Source organism: Pelecanus crispus, chromosome 2, assembly GCF_030463565.1.
Source record: "Pelecanus crispus isolate bPelCri1 chromosome 2, bPelCri1.pri, whole genome shotgun sequence".
Taxonomy (NCBI): domain Eukaryota; kingdom Metazoa; phylum Chordata; class Aves; order Pelecaniformes; family Pelecanidae; genus Pelecanus; species Pelecanus crispus.
Window position 1 is genome coordinate 19,153,934 of NC_134644.1, and position 26,478 is coordinate 19,180,411.

Genomic DNA, 26,478 nt, shown 5'->3' on the forward strand with positions numbered 1-26,478 from the left:
CTGCAGGGGCCATAGCATAGAATTTTTTTTCTATTGGTCCTTTTCTACAGATTGATTATTTTAAATTTTTTTTTTTAGGCTTTCTGTAATCAAGAGATCCCTACACAGGGATCTATATGCTTTTGAGGTAATCTGACCAGAAATGACTGCCACTCATGGAGCCAGTTATTTCATAGTTCAGCTTTTAAGTGTCCGTATGCTCTGCTTTACTGTGTTGCGGTCACCTGTACCTCTCTGTGAACAGTTTAACTGAGCGTTCAGTGTAGTCACCACCCACTTCTTACTGGTAGCTAATGTTGCAAGAAAAGTGAAATTTCATTTTCTGGACTTCAACGGGGAAAGCATTTCATTAAGGAAAATCCCTGGACAGCAAACTAGTCTCTTAAAAAATAATTGTACTTCAAAAAATGTTAATACTGGTGCTATTAATAAAATGCTAAACATGTCCCTGTTCAATCCACAGTTGTTGCTATATATGACTATACAAAGGACAAAGACGATGAGCTGTCGTTTATGGAGGGTGCAATCATTTATGTGATAAAGAAGAATGATGACGGCTGGTATGAAGGAGTTTGCAATCGAGTAACTGGCTTGTTTCCTGGGAATTATGTTGAATCAATCATGCACTATGCCGATTAAAATCCTTTGCTTTTCAAAGTTGGGTCTTGTATTCAGTCATACCATGATTGTTCACAAGGGGTAACTGAAAGCTAACAGAAATGTCTTAATATACTTAAAAAAAAATGCGCCCATTTCTTCAGGCCATACTGTTTTAATGGTATGATTGAATGTCCATCTCTCTAAGTCTCTGGAGGCAGTATGTCTCACCTGATGGCAATTTGTAAAACAAGCAACTGTCTATAACTGGTTATACTTATTTACTTATGCATTGTTAATTTTATGACCAGCCTAAATATTCTGGGGAAGTAGGGTATAATATTTAATGAACCATGATCAGATTGTGCCATTACATTTTTCAGTACAGCATGGTAACTAACACTACGTTAGACTAACATATTAAAATCTGGATGAGAAGTTTAATGTTAGTGCTGGTCATATTACTTTTTGTTTAGACTCTTTGCTCATTCTTGAACTATATTTGTTTAAAGCATGCATACAAACTTATGTATTGAAATATACTTTTTTAAAAATCCAAGATGCTTCCAATTGTTGTAATCTTTACCTGGAGTATTCTCACTAAAGTCTATTACAATGAGTTGTTTGGGTCTAAGGTGTCCATGTGAATCAAAAAATGGGTGGTCTTATGTATGTGTAATTTGTACCCAAGTTTTTTTAATGAGTAAATTTACATTATGACTTTTTCCATTCATAAATATATAAGTGAACCAAAGGTCTTGTCCATTACTTTGTTGGTTGGCTTGGCAAAGAAGTTTGGAATGCTAACTTAGCAAAATCATGGCTGTGTTATCCCAGGCAAATGTACTGAAAAGCAAATGTTTGTAACATGACTTTATCACTGACAGAGGGCAAATAAATTAGATATGAAACCTGAATTACACATTTATACATACTCTTAACAGTTCTTTTCTTCCAAAATTATTTTGAGCAAGGATTCTTGATTGAATCTAGTTGTCTAGGTGCAGTAAGTTGGACGCCATCCGTAACTTACATTTCTCAGTGTATCTGTATCTGGCTTGGTGATGTGCCCAGCTGAGCAGAGACAGCAGACTTGTCCTCAAGATATGACAAAGGGGGAACAAACATGACAGGAACTTGGCCACTGGGCTAAGGGATCACAGGCAGAGATAGTTAGAGATGAGGTACTTCCCTGTTCTACAAATTCTGTGGCTTAAATAACCTGAAAAGGAATGTGGTAGTACTGGATAACTGCTGGAAGAGGAACGTGTCTGGGACTTCAAAGCAGACTCCTAGAAGGGTATTGAATAAACTCTATAAATGAGTGATGGAAGGTGATGGAGTTGAAGCTTTGACTGGCTGCTGAATCATTCATTTTTAGTGTGTTAGAGATACTGAGCCTTTCATTTTCTTAACTGTAGCAATCTCAAATTCTGCATCTTGTTAACTGCTAGCAAGTAGCAACCAGTAGCATACCCATATTTCATCAGGAATTGGAAAACTTCTCATTGATGTATATATCCACTTAGAGGCTACATACAGTCTTTTATAATAAACCAATTTCCATATATACAATTCCAGTATTTAACTTCTGTAATTTAACAGTCAGGAAAGCGTTCAAACCATCTCTCTTCATAGGAGTTTACCAGATAGTAACATGCATGCTCTGTTTGTTAGTGTGAACAAATGAAATTTGGAACAACTTCAGTTCTCATACACTGACCTGTATTTATTCTCATTGTGGCCTTTGTGCATCACCATGTAAACATCTGCCCTACCCCCCACAATTAACAGCCCCCACTAAAACAATCATCTAGCACAGTTTGATTTGCTCTGAATTGTGTGGCTTACCACAATAAAACACTTTGAACTTTCACTTTAAAAAAAAAAAAAAAACTTAAAAAAAAAATTTAAAAAAATAATTTTTGGTAGCCTGTGTTGGAAGCAAATAACTTTTGAAGTAAATTGAGGCACAGTCTGGTATATAGCTGCCAGAAGGAGTAGAAGGAATCCTCTCACTTGTCTCTCATGAGTACCATTTCCGTCAGCTGAATCAGGGCTTCTCTTTCAGGAGATGGCCGCAGTTTACTGATCTCTCTTGTAGCTTCATGGCAGTAGCGCTGGGCGAGGTAGGTAGTTTGCTGCACACCATCACTCTTGCATAAGAAGACAGTTAAAGGTAATGGGGAACTGGTCAGCCTCCCTCCTGCCTTTTGCCTCTTCCAGTTACAGGGGGAAGTTTTAAGGTCAGTAAGTACCCTGAACACTTAATTATATTCTGAAGGGGAAAGGAAGAGGATTCATTCTACATTCATTGAATCCTACATCTCTTGCCCAGTGTGTCAAAATACTAAAACTCATCCATGCTAAACTTAAGTATACTTACAAAACAACACTGGTATGAATAACATACTATTCAGTAGGATTAGAAACTAATGGTTTAACCCCTCCCCTCCTGCCTAAATACAAAAAACCATGCTATGCTGAAAAAATAGGTATTAATTTTGCACAGACAATTGTTCAGTCTTTTCAGACCAGAGTCAATTAAAACTGGTATGGGGTGTGTGCTGCCAGTTATAAGACTGACTGGTAATTACGTGCTGCTTACACCAGTTGTTGGATACAGCTACTATTCAGATGAAGGAACTGAGTTCATGCATGAACTTTTTACTTTTATTATGTGGATTTTATACTATTGGACAGGAAAAAAAAGCTCTTCAGTACCTAGAATTTCTGCTAAAACAGCATGCTAGTAAGAAAGCTAAAGAGTACTAGCTTGGTACTGTACGTAGCATGCTACTTCACGTGTATTTGAAAACACAGCCCTGCTATTTCACTTCAGAGGCAATTAACTGCAGACTGACTTCAGCAGGGACAGCACTTCAGGAACTAAATACTTGGTATCAGTCCTACCTGCAACACATATTTCCGAGCCCGTTCAACGTCTCCTGGCTTACTGAATCGTCTCATTATCATAGCATTCATTTCTGGAAACTAAGCACAAAGGGAGAAGGTTTTGTACCGCTTATGAGTTGTTTTCCATGTAGCTGCCTGCCATGCTAAGGTCAAAAAGAAACCACAGTACAGTCCTCTTCCCCTGCCATTGTCATTAATACAGGTAGAGATACAGGTTAATACCTGCGATCTGCATAGGCCTGTAGCATAGCAAAGCCCAAGTATTTAAAACTTAAACTGGCTGGCGCCGTTGGCTGTAGCCAGTGGTAGTGAAAGTCAGCACCTGCCATTTCGTCACATTGAGCAGACGATGCACTGTGGTAATTTCTGATGTGGCTACTTCCAGGTGTATAATCTGGTTCAGGTATTCGTGTATCACAAATGATGGTTAGTGTTGGCACACCTAGAAGCAGCACCTCTCCCCCCACGTGTACAACAGAGAACCCAGGAGGTTTGTTTTATCTATATTGCACGGTTCGACCTGTAAAACCCTTCGTAATACCTTAGACTGTTAAATCCATGTACGCTTTCCATTGCTCTGGTATTTTATATACACAGGCTCTGCCTGTGGAAAGCTCAGGACAAATTTTTATAAGAGAAAAATGAAAACTATAATGTATTTTGTTTTCAATCATGTAGAATTTGTAGTTAGCATTGCACACTCAATTCCCTACAAATCAGGTAGATAACTAAAGTCAGTTGTCTGAGAAAGTCACTGCATCACTTACCTAAACATGCAGGCACTTTCTTCAGACAGTCCAGAAACAGAAAAACCTCATGCTTAACAAACAAAGGCCACAACTCAAGACAGCTACTATGCAGAAGAACTATTTGTAAAGTAAAGAGGTGTTTGTTCATCTTGTCTGAAAGGTTTATAGCCAAACAAAGATTATTTTATTGCCGTATACTTGTAAACAATGATCTGCTTTCCTTGCACGCCTTTAGTCCTGAAACTGTAGATCTGCTGACTTGTTGGGGAACAAACGTAGCATCCCTCACTGTTGTGACATTTCCCTATTATTCATAGGTAGTCTTCTTGGAAGATACATTTAGAAGCTCATTGGTGACTCACACTTGGCCTTCTCTAGATCCTAGCTTTGTTCCTATGTAATGACAATTTAATTGCAATGTTCATATAATCCATTTTCATATTATTCATATTTATGATATAGGATGCATATGCTTTCACTTTTTATTTTTAAGCACTAAAGGATCTAAAGCACTAAATCTGCCATTCTGCAGATTTAATGGGCAGTATATAAGCATTTGACAGGAATGCTTATAATAAAAATAAACCCTCATTCTTCAGCTCTACTAGTTTAAGAGTGCTTTAGACACATATACTAGCATATTTCCTTAAAAAATAAGTGTTGGGGTTTTTTTTACTGAGTGAACTAACTTTAAATACTGAATAAATAGGTCTCATCAAGCTAAACAGTTTTTGTATAAAGGCCTCTCCTTAATATTCTAATGCACAAAGATGTATTTTGGAGGGAGGGGAGAGGACAAGAAGAAAAGCGAGGCTGTCACTGAAGATCCAGAGCACATTAAGAAGTAAAGTATGTTCGTCAAGAAGACAACATGAGGATTATCAGATATATTAAAGGGTATGCAGGATAGCAGTAACATTAATTTCAAGAGAAAAGACAGCCTGTAACTAACAACAGTTACATTTTGGACTATCTTCAAGTCCTGGCTCAGGAGTTTTTACTCCCAGATACAAATAGATGAAACATCTTTTAGTAGCAGCACAGATAAGTGTCTGTTGAAGCTCCAAATTTTTTTAGCACTTATACTTTGTTTATATATCACTTAAAGTCTGTAGTGCTGTTCTTCCAGTTTCTTGAAAACAGCAGGAAATTTTCAGCAAAGAAGCCTTCCGGTTAATGCGGAAAACTTTGCAAGATGGTCAAGTTATCTTTCAATGCAAAAACGTACTCTTCCCATCTACCAAAGATACAAATGAGGATAAGCATTTAAAAGTGACCTACAAAGAACAAGTAAGATTTTAAAATAGAACTGACAGTTTTTCTTTTTGTGTACCTCCATATTATGAACTCATTTATCTTATAAAGCTAATTAAATGATAGATGAAGTTGGAAGTCAGAGACAGCCAACTCAAACAAATGAATAAAAGAACAGTTTTAATTTAAAAAATTGGAGTATTCAACACCCACAAGACAATCAGTGTCACCCATTTGCTGCCAAAATCAGAGTATTTGCAACATGTCCTTGTTTGTCCATACAAGTAGCTTTAATACACAAACGAACAAACAGTTTCACAATTGCATCCTCTTTCTGTACCTGAGTCTCTCACTGTTCTTTAGACAACTCCAGTTGCTGATGACTAACAAGATCCTGCTGCTTATCAACAAATTCTGAAATAATGATTCAAGAACAAGTTTGTGAAACCTCCAGATGAGTCTGTGGGGAGGAACTGAGAGGAGTTTGTTCTCAGCATGCATCTGTCTGCATTCTTCAGTGGCTGATACTCTTTGCTTTCCTATCTTTTCTGAGATATGTGTCCTTGTAAATGCCCAAAGGATGGGGAAACAAACACATGCGTATGTTCCACCTCTCCCCACCCCAGGCTCTTTAAGAAAGAGGAGGAAATAAATGTTACAAAGTTGTATGTTTTTTAAAAATTATTTAAAACTTTTCCCATGTTACACTCTGAGCGATTCTAATGAGATCACAGACTAGAGCTCTACTGGAACTAGTTGTGCCAGTTTTTGTACTGTGCTGTGAAGTCTGGTAGGAGGGACTGCTTTCTGAGTCCCAAATCTTCTTTCCTCAGGTGAACCAGAAGCTTGAGCAAGGTGCATTAAACCAGTTTCTTCCCCTTTTACGGATTAGCACCAATTTTAATGTTTCTTTTGGTGCTGCTGGCACTTCTGTTTTCCTTGTACCCCTGCAAATAATTCTTAAGCCACTAAAAATCTTGACCAATGCTAAGCTTATTTTATTTATGATACTCCTTTTTCTCTTATCCAAACAATTACTACATTTACACCCCGAAGGGAAAGCTTCCCATGTTTGTAACTGGATAAGACTCAAGGACAAAGAGATCAAATCCAATAAATAGAGGTGCCCACCTAAAAGCTAGGCAGAGATTTAAATTCTTGGCCCCAGGATGGATACAAAGCCCAGAACTTGGCAAAAAGTCTGCATACACAGTCAAGCCTGGAGAGAACAAGATGTCTCAGGAAAGAACATAAAGCGAGAAGCTACTTAGGAATAACCTGCAGAAAACATGCAAAAACTCTCTGAATACCTGCCCCTTTGCAAAGGTTAAGCACTTGAACTGGGGCGCCGAAAGACTAGTGCTGCTTTTGATACAAGGGCCTAATGGTAAGAGGACTTGTATCAGGAATGCTGTGGCCAGCAGGAGCAGGGAGGTGATTGTCCCCCTGTACTCGGCGCTGGTGAGGCCGCACCTGGAATACTGTGTCCAGTTTTGGGCCCCTCAGTACAAGAAAGACATTGAGGTGCTGGAGCGTGTTCAGAGGCGGGCAACGAAGCTGGTGAAGGGTCTGGAGAACAAGTCTTATGAGGAGCGGCTGAGGGAACTGGGGTTGTTTAGCCTGGAAAAGAGGAGGCTGAGGGGAGACCTTATCGCTCTCTACAACTACCTGAAAGGAGGTTGTAGTGAGGTGGGTGTTGGTCTCTTCTCCCAAGTAGCTAGCGATAGGACAAGAGGAAATGGGCTTAATCTGCGCCAGGGGAGGTTTAGACTGGAAATTAGGAAAAATTTCTTTACGGAAAGGGTGGTCAGGCATTGGAACAGGCTGCCCAGAGAGGTGGTGGAGTCACCATCCCTGGAGGCGTTTAAAAAACGGGTAGATGTGGCACTTCGGGATATGGTTTAGTCTGGTCTACCCTTGATTAGTCTAGAGTGGGCTTGGTAGTGTAGGTTAATGGTTGGACTGGATGATCTTAAAGGTCTTTTCCAACCTAGATGATTCTATGATTCTATGATTCTATGACTTGTGTAGGAAGGTGTTTCTCAGTCTGAAAGAACATGCGTGTGCACACTACATCCATCTTGAACGCACCAATTTCTCACATGTGCCCAGGCCATGCTCATCACCTACGCTGTAGACTTGATGTGTTCGAGCTGGACCTCTACGTGTGCTGTGAAGAGCAGTGTACGCTTTTTGTTTTGGGGAAATAGATTCCTGTTGACTGACTTACCTGTCGACATGCAAACAAGACAGGGCCTGTGGCTAATCCAAGCTTGAGATCTGCTGCTGTTGGTTTCCCCAGACGGTTGTCACACGATGTAAAATCCAGCACATCATCTATTAGCTGGAAAGAGGTAAACATACAGATTATTTTAAAACTTTCTTTATTTTAACAAGAACTAAATACAGAGTAAGTCTTGTTAAGAGGAGGTTTATAGAAAGGATTAAGACAGCCCACTTCGATTTCTAAGGCAGTTTGGAAAAGTTTAGATTTTAGATTCCCTTTAGTTCAACAAAAGCGCTACCTGAAAAGCTATGCCAACATTTTTTCCATACTGGTATGCAATCTCATGAACTTTGGGATCCGGGCAGCCTAGAATTGAAACCTGAAAAGAAAGAAAAGCCAAGTAAATAGACATCTTTAGTTAGCATCCACTTTTAGACTCTGACCATAGGTGTAACATAGCAAGCACAGACAGTAGGGATCTGGGAAAGGAAAAAAAGCTGACTCAGTATCACATTCTTGCTTATCTCTGATCACAGATACACACAAATAGCCAAGCTTATTAGAAAACAAGGCTGAACAGCAGTGCATTATTAAAAATATATCCAAGTCTGGAAAGAGATTAGCTTTATTAAATATTTATTAGACTTAGAAATAATAATGCAAGGATGAAGAGAGAAGAAATGTGGATACACTGCACATGCAGGCTAGTAGTCATATACAGTCCAGTGACAGGGGAATTAGATTTATTACATATATAAATCAGCCAGGTTATAATTGGAGGTCAGACAACAGATAAATGGACATTACATGCCTCATAAAAATCCACAAAACTGGATGTGTTGCACTCAGTATAGGACTGACAGTTGAGATAAGATTATTTTTAAGGGTGATGTTAACTATAACCAAATTGCTCAGGAAGATGAGCTGATTAGCTTGCAGACAAAGGTATCAAGGGATAAACAGTGGCAAAGAAAAGACAGTGAATGAAGAAAGCACACCAAGCTAGACAAAAATATCACTAAACTGAGATAAACAAATAAAACATTTTAATTGAGTACAGATAAAGGAATTGACTACTTGAGACCCAGAAGTTTTGCTGAATAAACTCCTGAAAGCTAAAATACAGGACACAAACTAAGATTTGAGAATTAATATCTTGCCTCAAAGTAAGAGCACTTATGCTGTTGCATTTATGTATTGATTATACACTTTGCAAAATGAGGTTGTTTATATTTAAAAACTCAGATTTATTTCAGCCTTCAATAAAGCAGGCAGGAACAGGGGGCAAAAATCCATCCTGGCTTATTGCAGACATTCCAAATCTGCTGTGACTAATGGAAGGAGTGAAGATACATTTTACTTAATGTAAGACTAAAAATACATGCTAGGAAAACCACATGACATAAAAATATGTGTGTGTGTGTATATATATATTCTTCTTTAAGACTGTGTAAGGTACAATCATTTAAAAAAAAAAACCCAAACAAAACACTACCCCAAACTAAAAGCAAGTCCTATAGTAGCTTTGAAGGTGAACATGAAGATGGAAATAAGAAACAACATTATATCCTAACAAATGTGATGCAACTCACACAAGATTAGAGACTATTCCATGCATCAGTGCATTTGGTAACTAGAGCATCAGAACACTTCCTAGTCATAACCTGCATCTGTGGATAATTGTTAAAACCCAGAGGAATCTGGAAGCCTGTGATGTTAACAGCATCTCACATTTCCCAATTTTATTTAAAAGAGGAGGCTAGTATAGCAGGAAAATAATGCTACTTATGCCTAATCATAGAAAATCCTGGAGGCTATTAAAACAGTGAACTGCAAATATAAAATATTTAAGTAGTTGTTGCTAGGAACTATGAAACTAGAACATTTTGCCCTTTTATCCTCCTTTTGATGCTTGTCTCTTAAATAGCAGTATTTGCCCCAAAGAGCTAATATCTACTGCTGTACCATGCCTAGCAAACTTTTGGTTGCTTCTGTAATATAAATCAAATAACATCAGCAAGGCAGGGGGGCTGCATCTACCCTGTTTCAATGAAATCTTTACCTACCACCACATTTCATGGGAAGAATTTAAATATGGAATTCAGTAGAACAGTGACAAAATCCTGGTTAACAGCAAAGAGTCAGAGTAGGCACAAATTGGTAGATGAGGAGAGGAGGTACCGTGTAAAAAGAAGAGCTTTCTCATTTAATCTGAAAGGTCAGAGCAGAGCTATTCCTGTAGGTGGACAGTTTTCTGGGGATGCAGACATTACCTAAAGAATCACAGCACTATATGTACATTTAAAAAAGAGAAGTTTGAGTTACAGAATGTAACACAAGCAAAATTCATCAATGCAAAATAAATTCTTGCATCTTTGCAAGAGAAGACCTTCATAGCTCTTATTCAGGTTATGAACATTTCCGAGGACAAAACAAAATAAAAAATCCAGGAAAGTGATATGCCTGTCACACCTAAAGTGAGCAACTCTCTGACCATGACCACATCACCGATCTGCAACATGACTGGCTCTTGTCTACCAGGGAGTTGCTTCAGGAGCCAATTCCTCCAATTGCTCTTGTGGATTATTGCCCCCATCTGGACACTCATTGGGATGCAGGCAGGCAGCCTTGTCGCAGTCAGCCTGTCACTCTGAGAATGATGAAGTTTAACTGAAGCCATACTGGAGTAATAGCATACTTTTAAAAAAAACAAATCAGGTTAACAATGTCAATATAATGATATATGCCTAAATGACAAAGCTCATCCGTTGAAAACATCCTGTATCTCCCCTGATATGACTGATTGATTACAAAATTAATCTTGCAAGAATTCAGACTTGTCCTCCGCTAAATCCTGATGAAAAAATCTTTCCTAATACCAAGTGGAACAAATTCTTTAGAAAGGTTCTTTGAATTCAGTAAAGCAAGTCAATCTGCTTGGTGTTATTTCAAACACACTTTTTAAAACAAAGGATTTTTTCTATTATTTTATGTTACATGAGAGACTATAAACCAATCTTGCCTCTACTGAATTTCACATCCATAAAATATTCTATCATCAGCTCTGGGTAGATACATCCTGCTCCGTTATTTATCATGTGAGAATACAGCAGCTGGAGTTGAAAGCACTTGCACATCTATACCTGTACCCTGCAGGTCAGAGTGGAAAACCTGCTGCTGGGCAGGGATATGCTTGTATAAACAGTACAAGAGATGTATGCTCTCAACACTCCTAGATTTGTGGACACCGTGGAAAGGAAAAGGCTCTAAAATCTTCCCCTTTTCCAGCCTTTCTCCTCCATGCCCATCTCCTGAAGCAGTTAGGATCCTGCCTTCTCATTCGTGGCTCATTCACCGCCGTTTTTCCAGGCAGGAGCACTGTTCCTCTTCCCAGTGGAATCACAGAATAGTTTAGGTTGGAAAGGAACTCTGGAAGTTATGTGGTCCAGCCATCTGCTCAAAGCAGAGCTTACTTCACAGTTAGATCAGGTTGCTCAGAGCTGTGTTCAGTTGAGTTCTGAGCATCTTCAAGGATGAAGATCCCACACCCTGTCTGGGCAGCCTGTTCCAGTGTTTGACCAGCCTCATGGGGAAATTTTTCCTAATACCTAATTGAATGGTACATCCATGGTACAACTCATCCTTTCACTCAGCATCTCTTCATCTTCTCTACACCCTCCCATTACATACCTGGAGCCAGCAAGAGGATTCCCCCTTAGCCTTCTCTACTCCAGACTAAAACCAGCTCGTGGCATATCGTTTGCTCCACCCCCAGCCGTCATGGTGGCCCTTCACTGAACTCACTCCACAATGTGAATGTCTGTCTTGTATGAGGGAGCCCAGCCTTGAGGTCTCATGTGCTGAATAGAGGAAAAGCCACTTCCCTTGATGTGCTGGCTACGCGGGTAAGGATGCAGCCCCGTACATATTTATCCTTCACTGCTGCAGGGCATGCCGCTGACTTTTCCTCCAGGCTCTTCAAATCCTTTTTGGTAACTGCTCTTGGGAAGGGGGTGATGAAGGCCTACCTGGGAGAGGAAGATACCTACCCAGCAGGAGCCCCCTCTGCGCAGCAGACAACTATCTTGTCCTGAGCCTGCATTTTCATGCATTTGACCTTTTCTCAAGTAATTAATACTTTAACATGTTAACCAAGTACTTGTTTATGAAGAATGTACTTTCACAGAAGTGAAGATTATCTGCCTGAATACCTGTGATATATTTATGCTAATCTTTTTCATAGCAAACATTATGAAGAAGAAATACCCCCAAAGGAGTTACTGTATATTAAATAATAAATAAGGAAATTTACTGTCTGACCATAGTATCTGATGCTACTGATGCTATTACCCTACATCTGTCATTGGACTTTATTGTAGTCTGCATGCCTAGTTGGACTGAGGGGATCAATTTTGCTGGTGGTGATCAGAGGTCTTACTCTCCTAGACACCAGTTCCACACCCTGCTATGTTTTTCTGATGCACACACCAAACTATGAACTAGTTAAAACAGGAGCTCACAGGTAGATCCAGAGCTGCAGACTATTCCTTTTCTTCAGTCCCTAAGGCAGACCTTCCATACACAGCCTTGCCTTACTTATGAGGCTGCATGCTTTCTCCTAACAGAGAAATCAAGAATCTCGAGTGCAACTTTACACTTATCTCAAAACAAGCATGATTTAATCCCTCCTCTGAAAGTATGCTATGCAAAATACAAACAGCTTTATGAGGGTTAAGAATTCACATTACAGCAGGATAAAAAAAGACAGAAAGAGAACCTACTCAGCTTATTTTGCCATCTCCAGCTTGCTTGATGACTAATAGAAATTCCACTTCAGCTTTATTGTTTCTGAATTCTTGAACCAAAGTCACCTCTCATGTTTCTTTGAAAAATGCCTTTCAGTAACTAAGGCTTCAGTGACCCTCTGGGCCATCTGCCACCATTTCCTTTTGCAACGTACTACTTCGACTGCAACTTTGGTAACATTCCCCCACGCAGAACTATTGTAGAAATAAACTGGAGACTGGGATGGCTCTAACATCTAGAACAGACTGTTCTGTCCATAAAAAAAATTATTTTGCTTACTTAAAGAACTTTTGATTTAAATGCAGTAATGCTTTGGCAACACAGAGGGTATCTAATGCAGTGACTAGACCAGTGTTGCCAGACTATCTATTATCTTGTTTAGATGTTTTTCCAGGAATACTCTACTCTTCCATCTCTAAGGCATGACACTAGAATTCTAAAATGCCACCTGAACCTGTCTGACATCATCTTTTCAGTTAATGCTTTTATCTTATTTACGCACAGAAACAACCCCTTTTCTTTTTCCTATCATTAACAGGAACTGAACTGCTTCTAATGACACACTAGCCTGGTTGTAACTGATGTTCTGAAAACCAATAATCTCTCTCCTTAACTTTGTCCCTGAAAACAAGATGTGAATACCCTTGATTCCACAATTGAAATTTCCTTTCAAGCTAGAACTGATGACCCTGCTTATCATTTTCACTACAGAAAACAGAACTCCCTTCCGATTCCATCCTTTTCCTTAGTAGCCAAAACTATCTAAACACCCCCCCCCCCCAAAAAAAACAACCCACTTTTCACTGCTATCAGCAGAGTTCTCCTAATCCATGCAGAAAGAAACCGAGGGAGACACATAAACACAATTCATTGCTACTGTGTGCAGTAAGTATGGTTTTGCCATAAAGACAGACCTCTCTCTCATTCTTCCTTTATAACACAAATTTTACTGCATATCAAACTCCAGCAATTTGGCAATGGAACAACTCAGAGAAACCACTGGAAGAAAAGCAGACAAACACCCCTTTCAGCAGCATCACAGCCATAAGCTGGAGGGAAGTGTTTAAACCTTAACTCTAGTGAGTTATGAAAGGGAAAAAACTCAAACCAGCAGATTTGTAAGGAGAACCCACGCAGTGGGAAGGTGATTTATTCTTCTGTCTGTGAAGGTTCTTTTAGGAAGATTGTCAAAGTTAATATAAAAACCTGTATGTTTTTATAGCAGTAACAGAATAATGTGATGCTCCTTACTAGTCGAATTGCCCACTACATGAAGACTTGCAAAGGGAAATTCTTGCCAGGGTCATACTGCCATTAATATGAGCAATCCAGAAGACTTAATGTCTTTCCTCCAACTAGAATGAAAGATATTTTCCCTCCACACAAAATCTGTGTCTCATTCTATATGATCCTTTTGATTTAAGCAACTTTCAACTGCTATTACACAAATGTACCAGTTCTCTGAGAACAAAGGAGGATGACTAACACTAGCACAGATTTTTAGTTTAATTCTCTTAGAACTCCCTCTTGCTATAGCGTACACCAGCTATACGACCTTTAATTAAAAAAAAAAAAATTATAATTCTCTTTTGGGGCAATATTATTGCCCACTTCTCCATTTTCTGCACTGAAACTAAACATGTTTTTTGAATAAGAACATGATCTTGAATCAGATCTTTTTGTAATGAAGTAACAGAACTGAATGACAGATAGGGTTGGATATAGCAATTGATAATTAAAACCCCCGAACAAATCAAGAAGTACATACTTCTGTTTTTACAATGTAATGTAGAGTATACACAATTAGTTGTTTCCTCCCACTGTTATCATTTAAGGTCCCACTTGGCACCAATGAGTGGGACCAGATGTCAAAGATGACTTAAAATCAAATTACAGGCTCAAGAATTATCAACTGAGATTACAAGCACTGTCTCACAGTTGCAGAATTTCATAAAGTAAAGGCTGCCACTGTGAACCTTATTTTGATTCAAGTGAGGATAACAATAAATGTGTGTATGAATATAAAACAGAAAAATAAAAAAAGAGCGAAAACCAATATTGGAGGCTACACAGCTGAACTGTGATGAAATGCGCAATCTCAAACCTATTCACATTCTGGTAGAGTACCATTTAAACGGTTTGGTTTGGAGGGTCTCCAGAGAAAACAGCAATAACTAGGAGTTTAACTGTGAAGCTTACAGTATGGTATGTTAACTTTAGAAGAGACAGACGTACATACTGCTTTACAACTGTTTGCTATAAGACTCGCAGTCTTCTTAAAAGTCTTCTCAAGGTAGTGAGCAAATCTCTCATTCTCATTTTCCTTGGAACCCAACTGGAGGAATTCACCTAAAAAGTTGCACAGATGGGAGTTTTTATTTGTGGGTTTACTGCTTAGGCAAGCAAATCTGAAGATAAAAATAGAAAAAGACCTTACCACGCACCAGATCTTCAATCACCTGAGTTAGAACAGAGATGATAGTAGTGTTTCCAATTCGTGCTAAAGCTACGGAAGCAGCTGAGAGGATGAAGTCACCAGCTAGAACAGCCTAATAATAATAAAAAAAATTGATCTTTTAAGTCTTTTCCTGTAAGTCTTAGTACAGACAATACAATTTCCTTTATTTGGCAGGTCTACTCACATCACATCATCTTCCTACATAAAGCACACATATCTCATTGTAACAAAGAGAAAACAGAAGATAACCAAATATTAAAATTGGAATAATTTTTGAATCCCTATATTACAGTGCTGTTTATATTTTTCTATATAAGCACTGTCCTCCCTGTATGCAATATCTGAATATGTGTTTGCCTGTGAAGTTTCTTTGAACATTACTTCCCCATTTGACCATTCTGTTGTGACTGTTAGGCCATGTCAGCTCTGAATTGCCATGATAAGTTCTGATGTTTCAGCAGTATACTTCTTCCCTTGCATTTTCTGATTAAGACCTTCCTTTTAATGCTTTATGAAGAAACACCTCTCTCAAAAAATCAAAAAATGTTCATGCTGACTGAAAACCTTTTTGCGTTTACTACTGAATCAGGGTAACGTATAGTGTTCTGGATGAGGTACAAGTTCAAAGCATTCCAGCAGCGCTGCAGAGAATGCCACAGGGAATGTAAAATCAGTAAGAATCAGACTACAATCATACATTATCTAATGCTTCCAACAGTTCAGAGAAGGAGCACATATTTGTCTTACCCACAATCTGTACACACCTCCTCATACTTTTTCTGGCATATCCCGAGACTGTGCTAAGGACAGTAGCGTGACAAAAAACCTAGGTATTTGTGCTCTGCTGAAACTCAAAGGCCAGTCTTGCACGTAATACCAAACTCACCTTCCTCTCTCCCCAGATTTGATTGACTGTCATTTTTCCTCTCCGAGAATTTGCATCATCAATAACATCATCATGAACTAGACTAGCTGTGTGGATCATCTCAGCAATTATGGCCACAGAGCGCTGGCTTGCTTGCACCTCCCTAAAATAAAAAACAGGAACTGTTAAATAATTGAATCAATTATATGTGCTGCAATACACTAGAAGAAATCTCTACTAAAACCAAACAAAAAAATGTTTCTCTGAAAACAGCTGTTGCAGCTTTTCCATGGTCTGAACCCCATTTTTCAAGCCTGGAATTAGGAAAACAAGAGAAAGTAAGATCACATTAGTACAGTAAGTGCAATGGGATGTTTCCATCCTTATTAGGCCTGTTTCTGCCTTGCTGCATTAACAGTACTGCAAAACTCCCAAGTTATTGACTCTAGTCCCTCTAAATCCAGACTGCAATAAACAGCACAGCATGCTCGGTTCCAAGGAGATGGGAATCTGGAAAATGGCAGAGAAAAGAATGACAGGTAGCTTTGTAGCAGAGTTTTAAATTTTCCTTATCTCTGTGTTGCTCTACCTATAAGACACAGCATCACAAACTCTCCAAAGCTGGCTAACTCTACTAACCAGCAAGCTGGAGAGATTAGCAGGCATAGGAACCTGTATTCTACATTTGAAAGACATAACTCATGTATCTTATCCTTTATCTTATCTGATTATCTTAAGACCTCAGAGGTTCTTCAAAAGCCTAAGGAATTAACTGGAATTATACTCCAACCACTTTAGGACTGTAAACTCTAACTACCTAACACTTACTGAAATTCAGCCTTTGGGAAGATCTAACACTGATGATTCAACTCTCAGTAGTTCACGCGTACTTTATTTTTTAAACTAAGTGAAAAGAAGGTAATGGAAGAACATAAGAACAATTATCTAGGGATCTAGGTTGGAAAAACGAACATAAAAGAGCCAACCTAGCTCACACAAAGGACCATCTACCCTAGTATCCACCTGCCAGTGCCTTGTTCTAGTATCTATCTTTTTCTACCTGTTTTCATCATGGGTTGCATGCAGATCCCAGAAATGGCTATCCCAGTCAGTCTTGCCTTATAGCTGTAACAAGCTCACATGGACGTTAAAAAAAACCCAAACCAACCAAACCCAGCAAAAGAAAAAAACCCAAACCAATAACCAAAAAAAACCAACAAAAGAAAAAATTACTTCTGATATATAGATACCTTAGTTCTGGTATACAGATAACAGAGCAAATCACACTTTTCCAGCAGAACAGAAAAAGAACTGAGAGAAACAGAAGATAATCATTTCAACTCAGCTGAAGGGAATTTAAAATCTTCTTGCATTGCCTATGTCTATTAAAATCTAGTGATTAATCACAAAATGAAAGAACATCTTGCAGTCTGCTGACATAACATTGCGTTCTGACACCTACCTCTATGCAAAACTCTGCATTGCTGTCAGTGGGAGTTCTACATCCTGAACAATAGCAGGATGTGTGGCTCATAGGCTGTAAAAATGTGGCTTTTAAACAACAGAAAATAAGAGCTGGAAACCCTCATGGTTGTTTGAAGGTAAGTTTTACTGTGGACTAGTAATTTAGTCAAATGCTAGTTTAGTAAAAGTAGTTTTCCAAAATAAACTATTGTTACTAAGTAGGAGATCTTACCTTCAAAAAACTGTAAAGGTCTCCAGCCTCTTTCACGAACTGGTCTCCTTTTGGGGACTCCCTTTTTCATTAATTATGTCAGCAGACTGGACTTCCTGCTGAGAAGTAGCAGTAAATGGCAACACTCACCAACACACCAAAATCTTTCAGTAGTATGAAGACAGCACAAGAACAGACATTTCAAAAGCAGGTTTTGAAAAGTTCTGCATTATAGTGCATTTCACCTCTGACAATGACTAAAAATGGCATAGGAATGCTCATGGTTCATGTGTCTGGTTCCCAGAATGTTATATCTAATGTGGTAATTTAACCTCAAGGGGTTTTTTTAAACTGCTATTTCTACAAGGTCTCAAGCAAGGTTCTTCGTACTGCTGGCAAAACAATTTTCCATACTTTCCTACAAACATCTTGTGCGACTAATTCTGAATCAGAGCATGCCTATTTTAGGGAAAACACACAAGAAACAGGATCCTTCTCATTCCCTGCCATTTTTCATTCTGCTTCGCCTGCAAAACAAAAGCAAAAAGTAGAAGTAACAATAGATAACTGGGTCCCCCCAAGTCCCGTAAGTGGAAAGATGCCTTTTTTAGGTCATTCTCAAAGTAAAGGCATCCCAAGATGATATCTATTTACACAAAAATTTTATACAACTGGAAGTTTATCTTTTTACACATGTATTCTATTAATTTTTAAGTCCTTGATCATGTTCTGTTTTTCAGTAGGACCCCCTGCTTCATTCTGTGATAAGCTTCTATAGACCTACAGTACTCTGAGGTCTTTTCTGTTACAGAACTTGTTTCATGGACACTAAACAAGACCAAGGCTGATCTTACAGGTTAAAGACCCAACCAAACACACCTCTCCCTCCAAATATCCCTCTTAAAAAAAAAAAAGGGGGGGGGGGGGGGAGGGTGGAAAAACCACACAAAACAGTATTTACAGTCTGCAACAAAGAGCTTTGCAATGTGTTTGCCAGGAAGTAAACATTGCCAGTTTAAAGACAGGAAACATGCAAAAGAACTTGCAAAATTTCTGTGTTATGACCACACTCCTCAAAGTACACTTTTGCTGTTAAGTCCTTGTGGCTGAAAGAAATGAACGTTTCAGAAACACAGTCTGTGACACAGAAAGGCACTGCAAACTAGGGGAAGCATAGAGAAACAATGTGTTAACACAGGAGCAAATTACAGAACGGCTGAAAACCAGCATACAGTACAGGCATCTGACAACCATGGTTTGGAGGAGTGAAAGAAAAGAGGACTAAAGCTGCTGGCAGGTCCTCATATCTTTAGGAAATATTATTCTATCACGTTTAGCCAGGTCATTATATTTAAGTATTTCTCGCAGTATTTTGATGGGTTTATTTCCCTTTTCCCCCCTAAATCTTTTGTGCTCACTATTTTCTCTATCAAAATGTTTCTATAATTCTTTGGCCTTCTCTTATTTGTTTCTCTCTCTCATTTTGGTTGCAGAAATAGAAATAAAAACTCCTATTTGCTAACACCTCTGGAGAATACACCCGAAACAGAAACATGAGGTCCAGTCAGGCTAAGTGATAATTCTGTGAAATTCTGCACACAGGTATGTGAAGAAGCCAGAGGATGTGTGAAATTGAGGGTCTGCATGACTTAAACTCTTTACAACAATTCTCACTCTCACACAAAGGTAAGTTGCTATCATTAAGCAAAAAGTCATTGCCCAAGGGACCTAAGGACTCAGGGTTGGACTTCTAACACTTTGATTGTCAAGGGAAAAAACTAACATACCAGCACAGAACAATATGAATGCTTCAGACACTTATCTTCTTGATAATAGTTCAGACTCTTTATACAACTGTCATTCTCCTTGTTAGGAGTATAATGAAGTGACCTCACTCTAGAAAGACAGTTAACTTGCTGAGGGCATTCTAAATACCTAGCCTTCCTCAAATCTAAACATAAGTGATCATGTCACTTAATCTGTAAGCAGAGCTACCTGGGTGTTCCCCTCCATTCACTCAAGAATTCTCAGCTGTTCTGGCGGGGCTCTGTGAAGACAAAGAGGTCTCTGTGGACTGCCTCCTAAGATCAGGACATTTAACCTTACGAAGTTGTATCTTGTTATTTTAACAGCCAAACAAGGAAGATTATTACCTTTTCTACTAGTATTGCACAAAAAAAAAAAAAAAAAATCAGAACAGGCCCGCAAGTTATATGACCACTGAGAATGGCAGCAAGATGAAGCAGAAACTCAACATCAGTAACACAAACCCCAGAGGCAGAATTAAAAAAAACAATGCTAGGGATGAAGAGCACAGGATATTGGCTCACCCCACAGGTCTACAGATGTTCTGTCCAGTGTCTTTGATTATATGTGTGGGAACCAAAGCTTCAACAAAGAAAAACAAGTCTGGGAGAAGAATCATTATTAACTGAGGAAAAGAACAATAAAATGCTTTAAGGGCAATGACAAGTTGAAAGAAGAAAAACATCTTAAAAAAAAAAAAGTATCGGGAGAAGCAGAATGGAAAGCAAGCATTTTTTTTCCCCCTCAGGTCTATAGCAGAGTAGCTGAACTACAAATATGCAATGTTTCCTTCTCTACATATACAATTTTCCTCACAAACAGTAAAAAGTTGGAAGAACAATTTGTGACCTGGAAGCAATGCTGCTTTAAGAAGCAACAATAATGAAACCAGTATCAGTGTGAACTGGAAGTATATGTATATACAAAGCAGATGTAACACAGCTTGCCTCAAGAAGCTTAAAAGCAAAAGAGAAGAAAATGCCCATAAAACTTCATCAACGCACAGTAAGTGGGCATCCAAAATATGAAAGTATATTCTTTTGGCATGGCCTACACAACCCTCAGAAGCTGTTGGTCATCATGCATGAACCAAAAAACAGTACACTGAAGACCTGTATGAACGTATATGAATTTTAATTACAATCAGAGGCTTAGAGAAAAGTGGCATGAGGCAAAGAAGAGGAAGGTAAATACCCTGGGATTTCATTCTCTTCCTCTGCTGAAACATTTCTGTTCTCCCTACTCAGAATTTCATTCTAAAAACAACATGACAGAGACAGTGACTCAGTCTGTCCTTATACAAGGAACATTCAGATTAATGAGGAGGCTTTTAAACATCAAACATAGTTTGGAGGTGCTGACAAAAACTGCAACAGATGTACAAATGCTGCCAAATGACACGGGCATCTATAAATCAGAGCACTTATGCTGAGAGTTGGCTACTGCAAAGCAAACATGTGCCTCAGGCATATGTGGCATTTGAATTCTGAGATCACACTTTCTCCCTGGCGTAGGGCAGGTCTCAAAACTGGTCCTGACGGTTTCACGACAGCACAACGCATGGACAAGAATGTGTCCATGAGCAAATACATCAAAAGACAGCAAATACACTTTGAGCATATAGAAGTAAATTCAGTTCTTTCTACAGCTACTTCTTGTCTTTGAGTCACTGCTCACCTCCTACACTACATGACATCAATTCCAGCCTTCTTGGTATTGCATGTACACTACATAATTTCATTCATAAGCTTCTCACGCTATGCACTAGAATGAGATAAAACCATTTTTCCTGTTATTCTGACTAGAAGGATGCTCCAAAAACTCACTGCCCAGTTGTTAAAAGTCTCCTTGTAAGTTTCCACCCTCTGAGCAACATTGTCCTTTGCCTTAAGCAGCTCTTTCACCCCTGTTCCTGATAAATTTGTAGACCATGAATCCTTTAATCTCCCTGATTATCTTTGCAGTCCATCCCTGAAGCTAGCTGGACCTATTTTTTTTTGAACACAAGGAACAGATACGCTGATGATTTCACAAAGCGCTACACAAGGGTATCAGCATTCCCATAGCTGAACTGGATATACTCTGGTTGATGCATGCTAGCATTACTCACAGGTTTTTCATAGAGAAGATGGCTGCAAATCACACTGGGGTTACACCCTAATGGGACACTCATGAGTGTCCAAGCAGAGCCTCCCACTCATGAGCTCAAGCAGAAATTTTTGTTTTATTGTGCTTCCTTTCATTCCACCATGCATGTCATCAAGAATTATTTTGTCATCAAAAAAGTGCCATCACCACGCTCCTGTTTTTCATGTCAAGACCACTCATGAAAATATTAAGCCAGTCAGTGCTGTCACAAAGGACATGCACGAGGAGTTTCACAACCGATATTGTTCCTTTTGTTACCTCTAAGACAATGGCAAGGAGCAATACTGAATGGAGAACAGAATCGGGCTGGAGTGAAGTTCATTAATCCTGGACAACGTTTTCCTAAAACAAGAGGAATTGGCACACACAGGACAGGACACTGCCAACTAGGTTTTGCTTTCTCCTTCAAAATTATATTCACATAGGAGGGGTACACCGGGAGATGCCAATCAAGCAGCAAAATAGATGCCATTGTCTGAGATAGAAATCAAGTCCAACAAGGCATTAACCTACCTCTAAAGAAAAAACGATGCGAGAGCTGAGAAAAATCCCTTAAGACTGATAAATTAGTCTAGAAAAACTTCTGGCAAGGGACCAAAGATTTCATGTTTGAAATTCTATACGAGCGAAGACTGGAAGCATAGCTGGAACGCAGAGAACACTCCAGCCAACATTCTTTCCTCAAAATGCAAACATAACAACTGATAGGAACGTGTGGAGAGAAGCGTTTGAAATCAGCCAGAGCAAGGAGCGATAGAGAGTACAGGGTGAGCAGGATGCTCTGCTCAGTTAAAACTACTTTCAAAAGACAAGTAACTTGAAGAACATGAGGATCACACCAGTTCTAGGCTTAGAATCTTACATTAAAGTGTAGAAACTTGCTCCTGGGGGATGGGGGCAATTTCTGACTGTTTTGAATGTCTCACAGCTTTGATTATAATCATACCACTTGCTTAATGGCTTTTCTGCATAATAACAAAAAAAGCTACGGAAGTCTCTTCTTGCAGTGTTCTTACCTGTGACAAGACTTTAATAGCTACACGAGTGGTTACAAATGAAAAATACTTTTAATTAAGTTCATATAGAACCTGTAATAGTCTTTGAAACTAATAAAGCATTTATGCAAGAGGCTAAAATTGGCTAAAAGCCTAACAAATATCAGAATTTGACAACATTATTTATCCATCACCAGTTACAACTGCAGTATATTTCACAATTTTACACATGGAAGGATGTAATAAACCCAGTAGTTCCTTTTGCACTGCTAACTACAAAAATACAGCTTCACAATGGAACTTAAATTCAGGTTTTACTGAGAAGCTTTTTATTTTCATAAAGTTACTAGACATATTTTTCAGGAACACAAGAATGATAAATTTCAAGTACGATATATGTCCATATATCTAAAAGTGACTGACTCACCTGGAATTATTATGGTGAATGTTGCAAGCCCTTGCCATTAGCACCACAATCATTGGTCGAAAGGCCTTTCCTTTCCCATCAAAGTAATAATCACACATTTCCTTAAGTTCTGCCGCAGATACAAGTAATTCCTATAAAAAGGAAAAGAACATATCAGCATAAAACTCACAAAGCCAATCTGTTTAGTGTAAGCAAAACAGTATGCATATATAAGGTTATGGCTTGCATTCATTCCACCCAATGTAAGCCGAAGCTGTTTCTAAAATTACTATGAGTAATCTGAAACATAAATGATGTATTCCAGGAAAAATCAGGAAAAAAAAAATTGCATTCTGGTTCTATAATGTTCTATATGTAAAAATGCTCTCTTTGCCTTCAGTTTCAATTTCAGACAGCAGTTCATAAATATAAAGAATATTCTTTCAATAGCTATCCCCCAAAGCAATAGTTGCTATTAAGATCAGACTCATCACAACATCCCAGAACAGTCACCAAAATCCCTTACCTTTTTAATATCTTCATAGAGATTCTTCAAGTCTTTTCTACCAAGTTGAAAAGGGTCTTGGTATTTTTCATCGCTAACTGTCTTACTGCAGCTACACAAGTGGGATATACTTGTATGATGAAACCTGCTGATAGTGTATTTCAAGAGAGCAACATTGTTAAAAGCAAACTTTCCCTAAATTCCCCAAACAGAAACATTTCAAAGCCTTTCCTCCTCCTCTCCCCCCACACTAAATTTAACCAAATAGCTAAAATACAGACAGAAGACATCAAAACATTCTTTCCAGCCAGCTAATAAGGGACAAGAACAGCACAGCTATATATTGATAATCGTAGACTTTTAGGAGCTGGCAAAGCACAGCATTTGACAAACAATAACACACACACGCCGCCCTTAACAGATTACAGAAGTCTTCTGAGACACATAAAACTGCATTGCTCTCAGTGTGTTCCTTTTGAATACGCTATTGATAGCACAGTGTACATTTGGAGACGAAGCAATCATCTTCCAGTAACACAATTATTCTGTTACTTTCTTCCCTCTCCTGTATACTCCTGGAAAAATATTCCTGACTTGAATTTGAAAATTCTCCTTTGCACACCCAGCTACATTATAAATTAAATCAATACTTCCAGGTAGCATGATGATGCTATGAAAGTTCATATATAAAGGGTGAAAGTTCCACCTGGATGCATTAGGCTTAGGCCTGATTTTTTTTTATGTTCCCTGGAGTTGAAGTTTATGTCTCTTATTTTGTTTCCTTTTTCAAAGTGTTTCTTGCTTTGCCCATTGCTCTCCAGGATGGAGGACTTAAGATTCAGACTCAGCACCATAGCAGCAGTCTACGCAGAATTATCCAACTATGTACTAGAGTGAATAACTTTATTTTCAAAGTTTACAGCTCACAGGTGTAACTACCCAGTTCACCCAATAACTATGTCTTTACCCATTACACAACAATATGAATCTCCAACTTACACATTAAATGTTTTTGGAAATGACAAAGTTGAACTTCTTTGGGTAAAGTGACACATCTGCACAAAGGAAAAACAGGGTTAATTTAATAGACCTTTAAACTGACAGAAAATTTCTGACTACAAAAAACAAGTGTCTGTTCATCAGCACTGCTCTATTTCTCCATTTTAACAACCCAGCAGCAAAGGGAGTCTCATGATCTCCTTCCATATCATGTGAGACATAACTGCCAATATGTACATTAACTTCTGACTTAAACTGACTCTTCTGCTCAGTTTCTCTTCTGGGCAGGACCAGCCCAGAAGGCTTATCAGTTAACTTCCCAGAACTGCTCTAAGGAAACCTTGCTTTTGCACTCATGGAAGGCACAATTTTCAAACGTTCCCTATTTGATAAATCTGGACTGCACCAGTCAAGGCACAGAGAAAACAACAAGAGCTGTTTCCATAAACCACTACACTAACAGAAGAACATGTCCTTGGTTTCCCCTGAAGCAATTTTAATTCAGCTTGCTTCTTATGATAATTTACACCTGCACATCTTCCCTGCTAAATGTCAAGAACCTAACCTCCAAACTCGGCACTCTCTCCAATGATCTCTCCCTGCAGAGGGAGCCCAGGGGAAGGCGCGGTCCCAGGTACACGATACCAGCAGAGATAAGCTGAGAAAGGAAACACACCTTTTGCTCTGCTCCTGGCACCACTGCCAAGAACTACCCAGCCGTGCCCTGGAGTGCACGCTGACTCAGGGGCCTGGGCGGGCTGACCCTGCCTGAAATCACTGCAATCCACACGTTCACCAAACTGCCTCTCCAAAAGCCAGCACAGAAATGCTCAAGGAGACCTAGAACTGGAGAAAAGTTCCCCCAACTTGCTTCTCATGCCTCTGTCTCCTTGTAAGCAACTTGAAGCCTCTCTCTCCTTGGATGCAGGGAGAGAAACAAGAGCAACGCACAGGCTCCAGGACACCCTTCCATCGTCCTTGTGTACAGGATGAAAAAAGGCCAGGCAAGGAGACAAAGGAAGCAGAGGAAGGAGAGGAACCCTAACTTATAATAGATTTGCAACTCACTGCTGTCTGACTTCAGCGCCCAGCCCTATGGCCAAGACCTTCCTAAGTTCACTCTCTCATACCCCTCACCATTTTCTGTTGTTAAAAAATAGCTGATCTCTTCCTATTCTTCCTTTGGTGAGGGCACAGACTGTCTCCTTTACACTGCTGCTTGACACCGTACGACTGGGTCACGCACAACTCTGCACACATCACAGAACACTCCACTGCAGGTCTGAACAGCAGTTTGGCCTTGTGAGGAAGGTGTAAACGAATGCAGTGAAAGAACTGACCCCGTTACAACTCATAATGCTAACTTGCGCTCAAACACAGTGAAAATCTCACACTAATGAGAATCGCTTTCCCCGCTCCCACCTAGAGAAGAGTCCGAGAGGTTCTTCCCCACAACAGTAACCAACCCTGCCCTGAAAACCCTTAAGCCGGTGCTTAACCTTGCACCGAGAGCGCTCCTGCCCCCTGCAAGGCCACCCCCCGGGCAGGGAGCTGCCTGCCCGCCCGCCGCCGCCGGAACCGCCTTCGGGCCTTCGCGCTGCCCGGCCCGGAGGGGAGACGCGGGCCGGGCAAGGCCGAAGGAGCGGCGGCCCCGACGCGGGGCAGATGCGCCCGCCCGACCCCTAGGCCCCGCGGGGGACCCCCGCCGCCCCATTCATTCCCGGTGACCTCCAGGCGCCCGCCGCCGCGCCGCACTCACCGCCGCGCTGGGGGCCGGGGCCGGCGGCGGCGGGGCGCGGGGGCCGGGCCCCGGCGGGCGGAGGCGCGGCAGGCAGCCGAGCGGCGGCGCCCGGCGGGAGGAGGCGCCGCACCGCCACCACCAGCGCAAGGCCATGGTGTCCCCCAGGCCCGCCGCGCCGGCACCGCCTTCCGGCACGGCCGCGACCCGGACGCGGAAGCCCGCCGCCGCCGCCGCCGCCGCCCTCTCGCAGGGTGCGGGCAGCACATCCGGGCGCGCGGGCCGCCCCTCGGCTCGCCGTTGCTCACCGCTCCCTCGGGGCGCCGAGCGCGGC

The 26,478-nt window shown here is 40.1% G+C and overlaps 2 protein-coding genes across 15 annotated transcripts in view; one reads left to right on the forward strand and one right to left on the reverse strand.

The window, feature by feature from the left end:
- Positions 1-1,156, forward strand: part of ABI1 (abl interactor 1) — an 83,555-nt gene extending 82,399 nt beyond the window's left edge. For all 13 annotated transcript variants that reach the window (XM_075706027.1, XM_075706016.1, XM_075706015.1 and 10 more), the window contains one exon: positions 464-1,156. In XM_075706027.1, coding sequence (XP_075562142.1) covers positions 464-639 — 176 coding nt within the window. In that variant the 3' untranslated portion in view covers positions 640-1,156. The remainder of the gene's footprint in view (positions 1-463) is intronic.
- A 1,399-nt stretch (positions 1,157-2,555) lies between these two features.
- On the reverse strand, positions 2,556-26,300 carry PDSS1 (decaprenyl diphosphate synthase subunit 1). Of its 2 annotated transcripts, XM_075705395.1 has the most exons (12): positions 26,166-26,300; positions 24,407-24,462; positions 23,852-23,857; positions 23,429-23,555; positions 22,924-23,054; positions 15,894-16,035; positions 14,987-15,098; positions 14,789-14,898; positions 8,042-8,122; positions 7,747-7,860; positions 3,511-3,591; positions 2,556-2,753 (listed from the first exon to the last, which is right to left on the reverse strand). In XM_075705395.1, the coding sequence occupies exons 1-12, from the start codon at positions 26,298-26,300 to the stop codon at positions 2,613-2,615; spliced, it is 1,236 nt and encodes a 411-aa protein (XP_075561510.1). In that variant the 3' UTR covers positions 2,556-2,612. The 2 variants fall into 2 exon arrangements, with proteins under 2 accessions (XP_075561510.1, XP_075561509.1); XM_075705394.1 differs by lacking the exon at positions 23,852-23,857.
- Between the last annotated feature and the right edge of the window lie 178 nt (positions 26,301-26,478).

Coding starts and splice junctions, on each gene's coding strand:
- PDSS1 (XM_075705395.1), bottom strand. CDS start 26,300: ATGGCCTTGCGCTGGTGGTGGCGGTGCGGCGCCTCCTCCCGCCGGGCG. Junction 16,036..22,923: donor ATTCACCATAATAATTCCAG/GTGAGTCAGTCA, acceptor TTTTTATTTTAG/GGAGGTGCAAGCAAGCCAGC. Junction 2,754..3,510: donor CTCGGAAATATGTGTTGCAG/GTAGGACTGATA, acceptor TTCTTATGCAAG/AGTGATGGTGTGCAGCAAAC.